Below are 15,650 nucleotides of genomic sequence, written 5' to 3'. Positions count from 1 at the left end.
TGAAAAACATCAATTTAGGAGATCACAACAACCACGTCGACAATATAGGAGGTCTAGACAAAAGCATGTCAGATAAAGGCTATATATATACATACACACATATATATATATATATATATATATATATATATATATATATCAGATATATATGTATATATATGTAAATATATGTATGTATATATATAGCCTTTATCTGACATGCTTTATATATATATATATATATGTAAATATTTGTATGAACATAACAAGATTAAACAACTGACACATAAACTGAACAAGTTCCACAGACATGTGACAAACAAAAATTGAATAATGTGTCCCTGAAAAAGGGGTGGGGGGGTCAAAATCAAAAGTAACAGTCAGTATCTGGTGTGGCCACCAGCTGCATTAAGTACTGCAGTGCATCTCCTCCTCATGGACTGCACCAGATTTGCCAGTTCTTGCTGTGAGATGTTACCCCACTCATCCACCAAGGAACCTGCAAGTTCCCGGACATTTCTGGGGGGAATGGCCCTACCCCTCACCCTCCAATCCAACAGGTCCCAGACGTGCTCAATGCTATTGAGATCTGGGCTCTTCGCTGGCCATGGCAGAACACTGACATTCCTGTCTTGCAGGAAATCACGCACAGAACGAGCAGTATGGCTGGTGGCATTGTCATGCTGGAGGGTCATGTCAGGATGAGCCTGCAGGAAGGTTACCATATTAGGATGTCTTACCTGTAACGCACATGTTGAGATTGCCTGCAATGACAACAAGCTCAGTCCAATGATGCTGTGACACACTGCCCCAAGACCATGACGGACCCTCCACCTCCAGTTTATAGACACACACACACACACACACATATATATATATATATCTGCCATGGCCAGCGAATATATATATATATATATATATACAGTTGAAGTCAGAAGTTTACATACACCTTAGCCAAATACATTTAAACTCAGTGTTCACAATTCCTGACATTTAATCCAAGTAAAAATTCCCTGTCTTAGGTCAGTTAGGATCACCACTTTATTTTAAGAATGTGAAATGTCAGAATAACAGTAGAGAGAATGATTTATTTCAGCTGATATTTCTTTCATCACATTCCCAGTGGGTCAGAAGTTTTCATACACTCAATTAGTATTTGGTAACATTGCCTGTAAAATGTTTAACTTGAGTCAAACGTTTCAGGTAGCCTTCCACAAGCTTCCCACAATAAGTTGGGTGAATTTTGGCCAATTCCTCTTGACAGAGCTGGTGTAACGGAGTCAGGTTTGTAGGCCTCTTTGCTCGCACACGCGAGCAAAGAGAGCACGCCCACACATTTTCTACAGGATTGAGGTTAGGGCTTTGTGATTGCCTCTCCAATAGCTTGACTTTGTTGTCCTTAAGCCATTTGGTCTGTTCTTAAGCCATTGAGTGTATGTAAACTTCTGACCCACTGGGAATGTGATGAAATAAATAAAAGCTGAAATAAATCAGAAAATGTGAACAACTGAATTTACATGTATTTGGCTAAAGTGTATATACATATTCATATATATTTTACTCTTGGAGTGCATGCAAAAGGCTTGAAAATGGCCCTCCGTCCTTGTAGACTTCATCAACAAAATGTAGGCTGCATTTGGAATATCACTACCATTGACATCCAAAGGACAGCTGGAGGCGCTCGTGCTCCACAAGACCCAGACTGGACATGTTCGTTGGCACGGCAACTGATAAACACTTGCAGCAGCTGGAGTGGAGTTACAGTTTGAAAACTTTTCATCTCTCTATTTAAAAAATTGTTGTATAGCGCTCGTTATCTATACAATAAAAGGGTATTTCTTATCAATAGTGTGTTATCTCTTGGACACAATGCCTGTAGTTCACAAGACAGGAACTGTGAAATCCAAGCAGGTAACGTTAACGTTTTATAACGCTAACATTAGCTTTCGTTAGCTAATGTTTTAGCTAATAAGTTCGCTATTGCTGAATGCATGATTGTACAGTAATATACATTGTAACTACGTTGCTATCAAGTAGCACTAAGTGACTGATTTGCTGATTAAGGGCTGCATCTCAACGGTTTACAGTGGCTTCCATTATTTATTCCTTCTCCTTATCTGCATTGAGGTGAAGAAACTAAAGTTGCTAGTAAACAGCTGACAGGGTCCTCCCAAGGTGATGCTGCTGAGTACGGCTGTAACTGACATTTTCTGCAATCAAAAGCAGAAATGTGCCTTAAATGGCACAACCAGTCCACAAGGTTAAGCAGCAGCCCTCTTTCATTCTTTGGGGAGAACTCTGAGAGGCAAATGTCTGGTTGCTATGGTCTACTCTGTTCTTTTCAGAAAATTGCAGATAAAGGAGAGAAGACCAGCAGAAGAAGCCACTGACTGACTGTAGAATATTGAGATGCAGCCCTGGATCATGAAACAAAGTTATGAAATATGTCTGTTTTGTATAGGGGTCAAACACTCAGTCCCAGAAGGCACCCGCAGCAAAGACTGCAAAAGCTGCCAGCAAGAAAAAGGTAGGTGGCTATTATAACTATACACAAATTGAATGACTAAATTCTATTTGTGCCATTGGAAGCATGTAAAGAACTTCTTTCATTTGTGTTTCTTGTCACATTTGCTTTGTAGTTGTTACATTTGTATCATTTCACCTCACCTGTAAAAGTGAAGAGGAAATCCAGCATCTCTGGAGGACAGTGGAAGTTGATCAAAGGGGTTCTTTAAGATTAACCCTATTCGGTAAAAGCAACACCCGTAGCTTCAGATTCTAGGCCTACAGTCTGTTTTACTAATAGAAAATGACGGAAGTTTATGTTTCAAAATCGACTCTTATTGGTCAGGTTTTTCTACCAATCCCGCCATGTTTTATGTTGTATTCCCATTTTGATTGGTCACTGAAACCATAGGAGGCAAGTTTGAAATACAGTGAGCTCCAAAAGTGTTCGAAGAATGCATTTTCTGTTGTTGTTTTGGCTCTGTACTCCAGCACCTTGGAATGATACAATGACTATGAGGTTAAAGTGCAGACTGTCAGCTTTAATTTGACGGTACTTTCATCCATATCGGATGAAAACTTTTAGAAATTACAGCACTTTTTGTACGTGGTCCCCCCATTTCAGGGTACCAAAAGTGTAGGGACAAATAAGCTTATGTGTATTATAGTAGTCAAAAGTTTAGTATTTGGTCCCATATTCCTAGCACACAATGATTACTTCATTTTGGAGTCACTTTTATTGTAAATAAGAATAGAATATGTTTCCAAACACTTCTACATTAATGTGGATTCTACCATGACTACAGATACAGTGCATTTGGAAAGTATTCAGACCCCTTGACTTTTTAATAATTTTGTTACATTACAACCTTATTCTAAAATTTATTAAATTGTTATTTCCCCATGTCAATCTACACACAACACCCCATAATGACAAAGCAAAAACAGGTTTTTAGAAATGTTTGCAAATTTATATAAAACACCCCCTGAAATATCACATTTACATAAGTATTAAGACCCTTTACTCAGTACTTTGTTGAAGCACTTTCTTGGATATGACGCTACAAGCTTGGCACACCAGTATTTGGGGAGTTTCTCCCATTCTTCTCTGTAGATCCTCTCAAGCTCTGCCAGGTTGGTTGGGGAGTGTCGCTGCACAGCTATTTTCAGGTCTCTCCAGAGATGTTCGATCGAGTTCAAGGCCGAGCTCTGGCTGGACCACTCAAGGAGATTCAGAGACTTATCCCAAAACCACTCCTGCTTTGTCTTGGCTGTGTGCTTAGCGTCGTTTTCCTGCTGGAAGGTGGTCCTTCAACCCAGTCTGAGGTCGTGAGCGCTCTGGAGCAGGTTTTCATCAAGGATCTCTCTGTACTTTGCTCCTTTCATCTTTCCCTCGATCCTGACTAGTCTCCCAGTCCCTGACGCTGAAAAACATCCCCACATTATGATGGTGCCACCTCCATGCTCCACCGTAGGGATGGTGTAAGGTTTCCTCCAGATGTGACGCTTGCCATTCAGGCCAAAGAGTTCATTCTTGGATTCATCAGACCAGAGAATCTTGTTTCTCATGGTCTGAGAGTCCTTCAGGTGCCTTTTGGCAAACTCCAAGCAGGCTGTCATGTGCCTTTTACTGTGGAGTGGCTTCCGTCTGGCCACTCTAACATAAAGGCCTGATTGATGAGGAATTTTTTTTATTTAATCTATTTTAGAATAAGGCTGTAACGTAACAAAATGTGGAAAAGGGGAAGGGGTCTGAATACTTTAACCTCATAGTTATTGCATAATTTAAAATACAAAGTGCTGGACCACAGAGCCAAAACAACAAAAAATGTGTCACTGTTGCAATACTTTTGGCGCTTACTGTATATACCTTCATGTCTCTTTTCTGTCCTGAACAGTCTTTTCAGTTTGGCAATTCTCTTATGATGCGGTTCACAGAGGCACTGACAAATGAGTTTTGAACAAACCTTTCCCACTTTTGTTCCATGCTGGCTGTAGACCTAGCTAGCCAGTAACTAGCTAACAGTAGACACAAAGGGGAATCATATCTTTGCCATAGATGAGTAGGGTAAACTTGTAATGATATATGCTGACATTTGCCTACAGTAAATTGTTGGCACCAACAGAGGAGCCATCTCGCTATAAAAACCACGCCCCTCTGCAAACACACCTTATCTGATGTTGGTTACAAGCCGGTACATATTTAAATTAGGTAAGAGAATATCATGTTACCATTGGTGTATTCAAATGAGAGTTAAGATGATGTCACCTTGTCCACTTAGTAATGAATCCACGTGTTTGACATGGGGGAGGGCACCAGTAACTTTATGATCAAACTTTATCAGTGTAGAAGCAACAGTCATTGTTCATACTTTGGTCATCATACTTTGATCAGGTTTCCTTCAAATATAATCACATTTCATGAAAAACGTGATTTTGACTGTTCATGACCTTTAAAACCTGATAAATACATAGACTGAGTGCATTTTTTATGTTATCAATAAAGATGCACTTTTAACAACTTCCACTGTCCTCCAAGAGTTGCTAAATTTTCTCTTCACTTCAGTTTGCTCCTCACGTAATGCACCTTTCCCTTTGCACTTCACCTGTTAGAACCATGACCACGGGTAAGTCTGTTCCGCTTTGTGACCATAGTTTCGCCTTTACGATGAAGTAAACTGCTCCTCTCTAGCCCAAACCTATCGAAAGTTATGACTCATTTACTGAAGCTAAAATGTTTCTTTCTATCGCGGCTTTGCGGGTCACATTTTATAATAATAAAACATTTATAATATTTTCAACGTTATAAACTAGACTTCTTGCGGGCTGCTCACTATTTGTTTGATAAGAAACAAACATGTCGAGCCATAACTTTTAGATGGCACTGAAAGATAGGAAAATAGATGAAAGACACTCATTACTAAAGCACCAGTGCTACCAATGAATAAGTTCATTCAGAGCCCTGTATCCACATGATCACATCGTTAGCATTAGGCAAGCTATATAGCCTATGTCAACTTTTTTTAGTCAGACAAACATGTTGCTTATGTCCGTTTGGTCATGTTTTTTTGGTCAGGATGAGGAGGATGGAACAGAGATGGGTGAAGGAGATGAGTGGATGCAAGGGAAGACTCTGATCAAGCCACTTGACCAGCTGGATCTCACTGAGGCTGTGAGTTTACTGTAGCTGGACTGTGGTGTCTGGATTCCTGACATGGCACCAAACAGAGCCAGACTGTAATTGAGTCATAAAGGACACAGAATAGTTCTGACCACAGATACTGTATAAGTAACTTATTCTTCATAAGACTTTAAGGTTCTGGCTCATTCATTTACCAGTTGTATGTCATGTTTAGAAGTTGTTTGATGTACTGTATCTTTTTGTCACTTAACCAGGAGTTAAAAGAGGAATTCACCAGGATCCTGACTGCAAACAACCCACATGCCCCTCAGAATATCGTCCGCTACAGCTTCAAGGTAAAGTATTACAGTAACCTCCAGTCTAATCCATGATTTTATGAACAACTTCTCTCTTCTTCCCTATTGGGTCCATAATGTAATGGATATTAATGTAAACAAACAAGATTGTCAAGATACCTTGTATGATGGATATACATAAGCATTATCCAATGCAGATACATGTGTATCATTGTCTTCTCTCAGGAACGTTCATACAAGCCAATCAGCAGTGTGGATCAGCTGGCTGTCCACTTTGTGCTGGAGGGTAACCTGTTGCACCAGGACTCAGATGAGGCACGCAGACAGAGGGCCAAACAGGGCCTCCCTGAGGGTAGATAGCCAGGGCTTCTGGAATTTTTGTGTGATCAAATATGCTGCCTTTTACAAGAGCAAACATTTTAAATAACTTTGATGGTAACATGAGATGTTGATTATTATTCCAGAAAAAGCCACAGTTGAGACCGCTGTAGCTGAAAAGCCTGAGACTCCGGTAGGAAAGCACTTGAGTTATTAACATACCAAGAAGTTTGTGAAATAGCCTACATTCAGTAATTTGAGTGACTCTTAAGTGACTTCCAATCAACGCATGCCAAACCCACACAAGAGTCGGAGACAAGATAGTGAAAAGTGTTCTCTCGTTCTTTCTTCTGGCTCAGGCTGCAGGTGGGGAGGATGCAGGGGATGTGGAGGAGGGCGGGGGAGAGGAGAGAGCTGACAGTGTGGAGTCCAAGGCTGGCAAGAAGGAGCAGAAAATCACCAACCAGTTCAACTTCAGTGAGAGGGCCTCCCAAACTCTCAACAACCCACTCAGGGTAGGTAGATTAGGGCCAAGGCAGACCATGTTGCAGGAAGCATACATTGCCTATAATATTGTAGAAGGGCAAATCTGTCTTGCGAAGATTGTCAAGACAATAATTCTCAGAACTCCTTCTCAGGAAAGGGGATGTCAGACAGAGCCCCCTCCTCGTGCAAACTTCTCAGCTACTGCCAATCAGGTGAGAAATACATTATTTTGAGTTTGATGATTCTCATTGTTTGCTGCTCCTCAACATGAACTTTATGAAGGCTAGTGAAACAACAGGGTAACCTCCTCCTTCTCCTACTGCAGTGGGAGATCTATGACGTGTATTTGGAGGTGCTGCAGAAGCAGGAGAAGAACAAGGAGAAGGCGAAAGCCGTCCCCAAGAAGGACGACGACAAAGGCAAGAAGAAGATGATGCTGGTGGAGACCCAGGTAAACCTCAAGTCAACAGCTATTCACTTTGACATGAAAAATAAACTATGACGTCAAGCCAATCAATTGGAGATAACACTTAGATAAATTGGGCCCTCAACAACACGCAGACATTGTTGATCCCATTGAAGGTAGAGAACTGAAAACTTTCCCCCTGTTTCCCCCTCAGAGTGATGACATCACCAAAGTGGCCAAGGTGGCCAAGATCATCGAGCGGATGGTGAACCAAAACACGTTTGACGACATTGCACAAGGTAAGTCCTTCTTTCCATGTTATTTTACCTTGATACAAAACCTCCTGATAGTCCCTGCATGATGACATGATATGAGATGTCACTTCCCTCTTTTAGATTTTAAGTACTTTGAGGATGCTTCTGATGAGTACCGGGAGCAGGAGGGCACCCTTCTCCCCCTCTGGAAGTTTCAGTATGACAAAGCCAAGAGGCTGTCTGTCACTGCCCTCTGCTGGTCAGTCTTCTCACATTACAACAACATCGACAATGCGGCTTTACTATAAATTAAACAGTTCTGATAGGTGTGTGGCTTATAGACAGTAGTTGGACCACTGGGAAAACCTGAAATCTTCCTAATATTTTTGGGGAAATGCATGAAAGAATTATAGTTTCTCTGTTCCTCCACAGGAATGAAAGCTACAAAGATTTGTTTGCCGTCGGCCTTGGATCATGTAAGTACACAAGGTATACCAAACCTGTACCATTTTTTACTTCTTTCTCTGAGCTATCTTGACCCGCTCTTCCCCCCAGATGACTTCACCAAGCAGGGGCGGGGCATGCTGGTGTTCTACTCCCTGAAAAACTCCACTTTCCCTGAGTATATCTACCCCACGACGTCGGGCATCCTGTGCCTGGACATCCACAAGCACCTACCCTACCTGGTGGCCGTGGGCTTCTACGACGGCTGCGTGGCCGTCTACAACCTCAAAGAAGAGACGCTGCAGCCCATCTATAAGAGCACCGCCAAGTCTGGCAAGCACACCGACCCTGTGTGGCAGGTTTGTGTTAGTTTGTGCATGTTCTGTATTTTGGATAACACTCACTGACGCATGATGTTCCAAGACTTTGCTTGTCTGTCTGGCTGTCTGTTTGTCTGCAAATCACTGTCTCGGATGTGTGTTTTGTTTGGGTCATTGTGCTAAATTATGTTTGTGACATTTCTTTTTCAGGTGAAGTGGCAGAAGGACGACATGGACAACAATCACAACTTCTTCTCTGTGTCATCTGATGGCCGTGTGGTGTCATGGACTCTTGTCAAGGTGCTCGAGAAACACATTCACTTTCCTCAGTATGTGTGTTAATATATGTATGTCTGCTTGTGAGCATTTGTGCATATTTTGTATTAGGATCCCCATTAGCTGTTGCAAAAGCAGCAGCTACTCTTCCACAAGACATGAAACATGACATAATACAGAACATTAATAGACAACAGCTCAAGGTCAGAACTACATAAACAAATATATATATATTACAAAAGGCACACGTAGCCTACATATAAATACATACACACAAACTCTCTAGGTCAAATAGGGGAGAGGCGTTGTGCCGTGAGGTGTTGCTTTATCTGTTTTTTAAAACCAGGTTTGCTGTTTATTTGAGCAATATGAGATGGAATGGAGTTCCATGCAATAATGGCTCTATATAATACTGTACGCTTTCTTGAATTTGTTCTGGATTTGGGGACTGTGAAAAGACCTCTGGTGGCATGTCTGGTGGGGTAAGTGTGTATGTCAGAGCTGTGTGTAAGTTGTCTCTGCAAACAATTTGGAATTTTCAACACATTCATGTTTCTTATAAAAATAAGACGTGATGCAGTCAGTCTCTCCTCAACTTTTAACCAAGAGAGACTGGCATGCATAGTATTTATATCAGCCCTCTGATTACAAGAAGAGCAAGACGTGCCTCTCTGTTCTGGGTCAGCTGCAGCTTTAAAAACATTAAATATGTGTTAATAAGTACAGTACGTGAATGTTCATGTGTGTGTGTACCAGTCAAATGTTTGGACACACCTACTCATTCAAGGGTTTTTCTTTATGTTCTTTCTTTCTTTTCTTTATTTCTACGTTGTAGAATAATAGTGAAGACATCAAACGATGAAATAACATATATGGAATCATGTAGTAACCCAAAAAGTGTTAAACAAATCTAAATATATTTTATATTCTTCAAAGTAGCCACCCTATGCTGAGCACTTGTTGGCTGCTTTTCCATCACTCTGCTGTCCAAATCATCCCAAACCATCTCAATTGGGTTGAGGTCGGGTGATTGTGAAGGCCAGGTCATCTTATGCAGCACTCCATCACTCTCTTTCTTGGTAAAATAGCCCGTACACAGCCTGCTGGAATGTTGGGTCATTGTCCTGTTGAAAAACAAATCATAGGCCCACTAAGCGCAAACCAGATGGGATGGCGTATTGCTGCAGAATGCTGTGGTAGACATGCTGGTTAAGTGTGCCTTGAATTCTAAATCAATCACAGACAGTGTCACCAGCAAAGCACCCCTACACCATCACACCTCCATGCTTCATGGTTGGAACCACACATGCGGAGATCATCCATTAATCTACTCTGCGTCTCACAACAACATGGCGGTTGGAACCAAAAATCAGACCGAAGGACAGATTTCCAGAGGTCTAATGTCCATTGCTTGTGTTTCTTGGCCCAAGCAAGTCTCTTCTTCTTATCGGTGTGCTTTAGTAGTGTTTTTTTTTGCAGCAATTCGACCATGAAGTACTGATGCACGCAGTCTCCTCTGAACAGTTGATGTTGAGATGTGCCTGTTACTTGAACTCTGTGAATCATTTATTTAGGCTGCAATTTCTGAGGTGCGGTTAACTCTAAATGAACTTATCCTCTGCAGCAGAGGTAACTCTGGGTCTTCCTTTCCTGTGGCGGTTCTCATGGGAGCCAGTTTCACCATAGCGTTTGATGGTTTATACGACTGCACTTGAAGAAACGTTCAAAGTTCTTGACATTTTCCGGAGTGACTAACCTTCATGTCTTAAAGTAATTTTAGCTGTTCTTGCCATAATATGGACTTGGTCTTTTACCAAATAGGACTATCTTCTGTATACCACCCCTACCTTGTCACAATGAAACTGATTGTCTCAAACGCATTAGGAAGGAAAGAAATGACCCAAATTAACTTTTTCAAGGCATACCTGTTCATTGAAATGCATTCCAGGTGACTACCTTATGAAGCTGGTTGAGAGAATGCCAATAGTGTGCAAAGCTGTCATCAAGGCAAAGGTTGGCTACTTTGAAGAATCTCAAATATAAAATATATTTAGATTTGTTTAACACTTTTTTGGTTACTACGTGATTCCATATGTGTTATTTCATAGTTCTGATGTCTTCACTATTATTCTACAATGTAGAAAAAAGAAAAAAGAAAGAAAAACCCTTGAATGAGTAGGTGTGTCCAAACTTTTGACTGGTAATGTAAGAGTATTTTTGTGTATTAATTTGTTCTCACAGTAGTTTTGATGTGGGTTTGAATGGTTGCAGAATGAGCTGGTCTTCACAGACATCATCAAGCTGTCGTTGGCGGGAGCTGTGTCAGAAGAACCAGAAGGCGTGCAACTTCCCATCATGGGTAAGACCTGTCATCAACTGACGCATCATTTCAACACTGTTTGATACCTGTTAGGATCATTGAAATATTTGACAATGTTTGTCGTCCCACAGCTTGTGGAACATCCTTCGACTTCCACAAACAGATTGACTACCTCTTCCTGGTTGGCACGGAGGAGGGCAAGATTCACAAGGTGAGCAGACATTAAAACATGGTCCCCAGTCATGTATCCCCCACTGACTATTGCTGTGTTCAGCCACTCCAAAATGTTTACTTATTTTATGGCAACTTAATGAGATATGAATTGTCTTGGGTGTCCTGACCGTCTGCTAGTTGCTCGTCTGAGGAATCAAATGGAGTCTTGTTCTGTTGTGTTTGTTGTGTGGTGTGTGATATCCTGCTGGGCCACAGAAGCAATGCCTTCTCCTTGTCTCTCAGAGAGTGAGGAAGTTCTCTCATTAGCACTAGGCTTTGGGCTTGGCACAGCCTCTTTCCAGCGGGCTGTAAAGCACCACTCTGAAGTGGTGCTTTACCTCTATCTCCGCTCTCAACGGTGCAGCCCTACAACTTGTTTAGTGGTTTTTCGGGGGCTCAGAGGGAAGGCTTTTTCAAATGCTAAATTTAAGAAGAGGAGTAGTCACGGTGATTGGCATAATTTAAACACTGTTTCAAAATATATATTTTTTTCCCCCGTATTTGTCAGAGATTTGTCAGTCTATGCTAGGATTGTTAGTCTAGGATAGGCTTGTCAGTCTAGGCTGGCGCTCTGGGAGGCCCTCTCACGCGGTGCTAAGCGTTTAATGAGAGCCAAAATGAGGGCAGACCCTCCAAACCTCTCCCAGATTTGCTCATTAACAGCAGACAGCTGTAGTTTTTGGCTGGCGTCCATCCTCATTTGGCCTTCTCACACAAGTGTCTATCCAGCAGTGGTGCAAAGAGACACGCTACTGTGAGGTTCTGAACACACACACACTGAAGCAGAGTTCTACAGGGGATCTTTTTTTCCCTCAATCTAGACGGGATGACGGATTCAATAAGGTTCCATCGCTCTCAGCTACAGCTTTGAGACAGATTGACTCAATCTCACACACACAGACAAACGCCTTTTAGAAGCCCCTTACAGAACTGCCACTGCCACGCAGAGCCTCAAGTGACAGGCAGCTCAGTCTACTCTCTCTAAAGGCTATGCTAATTGTGAGCCTTAGCCCACTGTGTTAGCTAGCTAGCTCCCTGCAATGTTATGGTTCGGTAAGCGCATATGCAAATGAAGAGTTTTGGCTGATTGCGAGCTCGCTGTAGCAGTGTCATCAAAAGGCCCATTCTGATTTTCCAGATCTTCCTGACTGTGCAAGCTCATTAGTTTCTCTTCAGTGTCTCGTTGTTGTGGCGTTTTTGCAACATCGGGTGGGAGATAGTTTCATCACACACACACACTGTGGTCTAAGTCACAATAAACCTACAGTATTTAGTGTTTAATATGCCTACATTAAGGGTTTTTGAAAACTCTGTACATTACATTGTAATGAAGGCCTTTTATGTTGTACAACAGGGGTTCCCAAACGTTTTCTCTCAGGCCCCCCTTCCAGCATTGGGGAACATCCCGCCATGTTTATCTCTATGGGCACAAGCACTGTAAACAAATTTAGAAGGTTTTAAAGCTTATTTCCTGCAATTCTACACATTTTGTCATGAGGTGCAGATAATTTTCAGTTTCAAAGCAAATTTTCTTGCAATTCTATACATTTTGCCATGTCTAATGTGGATTCATGTGATATTTGAGTGACTGAAACATTACAACAAAATCTATGGTCAAAAAAGCCTAGCTAAAAAAAACGTTAGCTTACATGGGCAAGTTGATCTGGACATTTCTGGCAAGTTGTAAATAGCTCTCTTAAGGTATGCAATGGCTGACATGACAAGATAATTATACTAGTGCATTCTACCATTACAACTTTCAAGAGTAAGTTGAAAGCCGTGCCCCGCCCCACAGTTTGGGAACCACTGTTGTAGAAGATGCTAAGACGTTCATCAGGCTCATGATCGTGTGCTCTATATCAGGATAAAATTGAGAGAAACGATCATAGGTGGCACAGGAGTTTCAAGGTTGGGGAAACTATCTTTTCACCCCCCCCCCAAAAAAATCACCTTTAAGATAAAGCATGCATCTATTATCCCATTTGCAGACTAATGTAAAATAGCCTACTATTTCAAATGTGATGAGAAGATTGAATAGTCATAAATTAGGATTATAATATAACTCAATATTTGCAAAATAATTAGGTTCTGAACAATGCTTTTTTTCTCCTTTGCACAGATTCAGAGCTCAGCCCTAGCTAAGGATTTTTTTGGGGGGGGGTTCGGAATAGATTTTTTTATTTTAGAAACACATTTCATGCAATTCTACGAACACTTTACATGACTGCCGACATATTAGCAGAATCCTAATCTTTAACAAAAATGACAGGGTAGCCTGCTCTGCTGACAAACTGACAGCAATAAAAACAACCTTGTCTTGAATGCAACCATCTAATCTAGGCCTATGAAAAGGTGAGACACATATTGTACAATATGACGTCCATCTAGCCTGGAGGAGGAAATTATATTATCCTAAAATGACTTTCCAGTGGCACTGACTCACACAACGAATGATAAAGACAGGGAATATGTTCTCCACTAGTGCTAATACGATGGGCAATAATGTTTTGTTCAATTTAAGAATTTAGAATTTTTGTAACTAAAGACAGATTATAGTTTTTACTCTCTTTTCTCTTTAGTGTTTGTCCCACAATTGTATTTTGAAATATTGCGATATAGCCCTAGGACTATTTTAGATGCGTTTCACTGACAGCCGCACTCAACAAACAGCTATGTGCTTGTGATTTAAAACAATCCACAGGCATTTCTTAAAAGAAGCTAATGACCCTCTGTGGATAAATCATGCTCTCTGGTTTAGTCATTTGAATGATTTTAAAAAGTTATTTGTATCATTTATATTATTATTGTATTTATTTCTTCATAGATAGGATTAATTATAGCTAGCTCCTTGTCTCCTCCTTGTTAGCTCTAGCTAGCTCCTTGTCTGTGACATTTTTGATTCATGCAAACTCGCACAAATACACACCCACACACACAGCTATGCGTGTGATATCAGTTCCAATCTGTCACCTCTTGTTGGAAAACAGCCACCTCCGGGAGCTCTTGGGACAAATGTAATATCTCTGCTGTGATTTATTCACTACATATCCCCTTATATAAAAACCCCACTGGGCACAGACATCAGTTCAACGTCTATTTTTATTTACATTTGGTTGAGTTGTCAACTAACACGAAATCAACAAAACATGTCACCATGACATTGGATTTAGTTTTTTAGTTTTTTTAAGAAATTCCCTTACGTTGGTGACTTTTTGCAAATCCAATCTGTTTTCCACGTTGATTAAACCTCCTAATAATGAATTTCTTTGTTGAAATGACGTGGGAACAACGTTGATTCAACCAGTTTTGGCCAGTGGGGGACATACCATTTAGGCCTGGGCTGCATTTTGATTTATCTCTTTCATTTAACTCTGATACTTTCTCTGTGCTTTCACTCCTATCATTCTGTCACCGTGCAAATTATGTAGCTTGCAATAATAGTAGAGAGCAAGTTTGGTTCACAGCTACAGTACATTGTCTATCTGGAGTGGTTTATGGGTGAATGTGAGGACTGACTCCATATTGTTGCTGTGTCATTTCCAGTGCTCCAAGGCTTACTCCAGCCAGTTCCTGGAGACCTACAATGCCCATAACATGGCAGTGGATGCAGTTAAGTGGAACCACTTCCACACCAAGGTCTTTATATCCTGCAGCTCTGATTGGACCGTCAAGATCTGGGACCACACCATCAAGTAAGTCTACTCACCATCACACTATTGTGCCCGCCCACCATCAAGTAAGTCTACTCACATCACACTATTGTGCCCGCCCACCATCAAGTAAGTCTACTCACCATCACACTATTGTGCCCGCCCACCATCAAGTAAGTCTACTCACCATCACACTATTGTGCCCGCCCACCATCAAGTAAGTCTACTCACCATCACACTATTGTGCCCGCCCACCATCAAGTAAGTCTACTCACCATCACACTATTGTGACCCGAATCAAACTATGCTGTCTCTGATATTTATTTTCACATTGGCCACCTCAGATTAGAGGAGTAGCTAAATTCAAAAAGGTCTCGCTGTTCCAAATCTATGTCAGGCTATAATTCTGGTTTTAAAATGGCACCTCAAAAACATCCATTTGAACCCTGGGGGCTCTATTTTTGTCTGCCACAAAGGAGGCACAAGATAGTTTCCAATTTTATGATGTAAAAACTGTCGGTCTGGCATTTTCCAGCTCCAACGTCAGGTTCGGCAGTTTACCTGTCTAACATCAGCTCGATTGCGCTGAAGTGGGAGGGGTGGCAATATCTGAGGCCTGTCCTTAAAAACAAGCACAAAATAGAAAATGTCATAATGCGCTAATTAGAAGTTTTAAGACCCACATAAAGCAGGTCTTAAAGGTAACGCATGGATTTTGAGAGCGGATGCGCAGCCTAGCCAGCCATGACGTGCAGTGCACATGGTGATTCTCATTCTTATGAACATAAAAAACTATTGGTTTCCCCCCATTTAGTTTCATTTGATTAAAAAACAAGCATAGCCTACCCTCCCCTTAATCAAGGGTGGTTTAGCAGCATCACATAGGTTTGTCTTTGTATCCTGGCCATGAGCCAGAAGTAGTATATGAATAAAGGGGTTTTAAATGGTCTACTGAGTGCTTTGAAATATTTTGGAGGTTTTTGCCCTCATGCTTTTTCATTATTCACAATTCACATAGCTGCATTTCACTTGTTCAAGTAG

General features: G+C 41.2%; 1 protein-coding gene across 1 annotated transcript in view; it reads left to right on the top strand.

Annotated features, from left to right (window-relative positions):
- The first annotated feature begins 1,795 nt into the window (after positions 1 to 1,795).
- LOC139370935 (dynein, axonemal, intermediate chain 1, paralog 2) overlaps positions 1,796 to 15,650 on the top strand; it is a 32,811-nt gene continuing 18,956 nt past the window's right edge. The window contains exons 1-17 of the mRNA XM_071110833.1: positions 1,796 to 1,890; positions 2,441 to 2,506; positions 5,561 to 5,656; positions 5,881 to 5,961; positions 6,148 to 6,274; positions 6,387 to 6,433; positions 6,600 to 6,755; positions 6,879 to 6,938; positions 7,052 to 7,177; positions 7,347 to 7,431; positions 7,528 to 7,645; positions 7,819 to 7,862; positions 7,942 to 8,189; positions 8,361 to 8,450; positions 10,698 to 10,785; positions 10,878 to 10,957; positions 14,503 to 14,651. Of these exons, the coding sequence (XP_070966934.1) occupies positions 1,849 to 1,890; positions 2,441 to 2,506; positions 5,561 to 5,656; positions 5,881 to 5,961; positions 6,148 to 6,274; positions 6,387 to 6,433; positions 6,600 to 6,755; positions 6,879 to 6,938; positions 7,052 to 7,177; positions 7,347 to 7,431; positions 7,528 to 7,645; positions 7,819 to 7,862; positions 7,942 to 8,189; positions 8,361 to 8,450; positions 10,698 to 10,785; positions 10,878 to 10,957; positions 14,503 to 14,651 (1,703 nt within the window). The 5' untranslated portion in view covers positions 1,796 to 1,848. The remainder of the gene's footprint in view (positions 1,891 to 2,440; positions 2,507 to 5,560; positions 5,657 to 5,880; positions 5,962 to 6,147; positions 6,275 to 6,386; positions 6,434 to 6,599; positions 6,756 to 6,878; positions 6,939 to 7,051; positions 7,178 to 7,346; positions 7,432 to 7,527; positions 7,646 to 7,818; positions 7,863 to 7,941; positions 8,190 to 8,360; positions 8,451 to 10,697; positions 10,786 to 10,877; positions 10,958 to 14,502; positions 14,652 to 15,650) is intronic.

The sequence above is a fragment of the Oncorhynchus clarkii genome, chromosome 17 (genome assembly GCF_045791955.1).
Source record: "Oncorhynchus clarkii lewisi isolate Uvic-CL-2024 chromosome 17, UVic_Ocla_1.0, whole genome shotgun sequence".
Classification (NCBI taxonomy): domain Eukaryota; kingdom Metazoa; phylum Chordata; class Actinopteri; order Salmoniformes; family Salmonidae; genus Oncorhynchus; species Oncorhynchus clarkii.
This window is presented reverse-complemented; position numbering and strand designations above follow the sequence as displayed.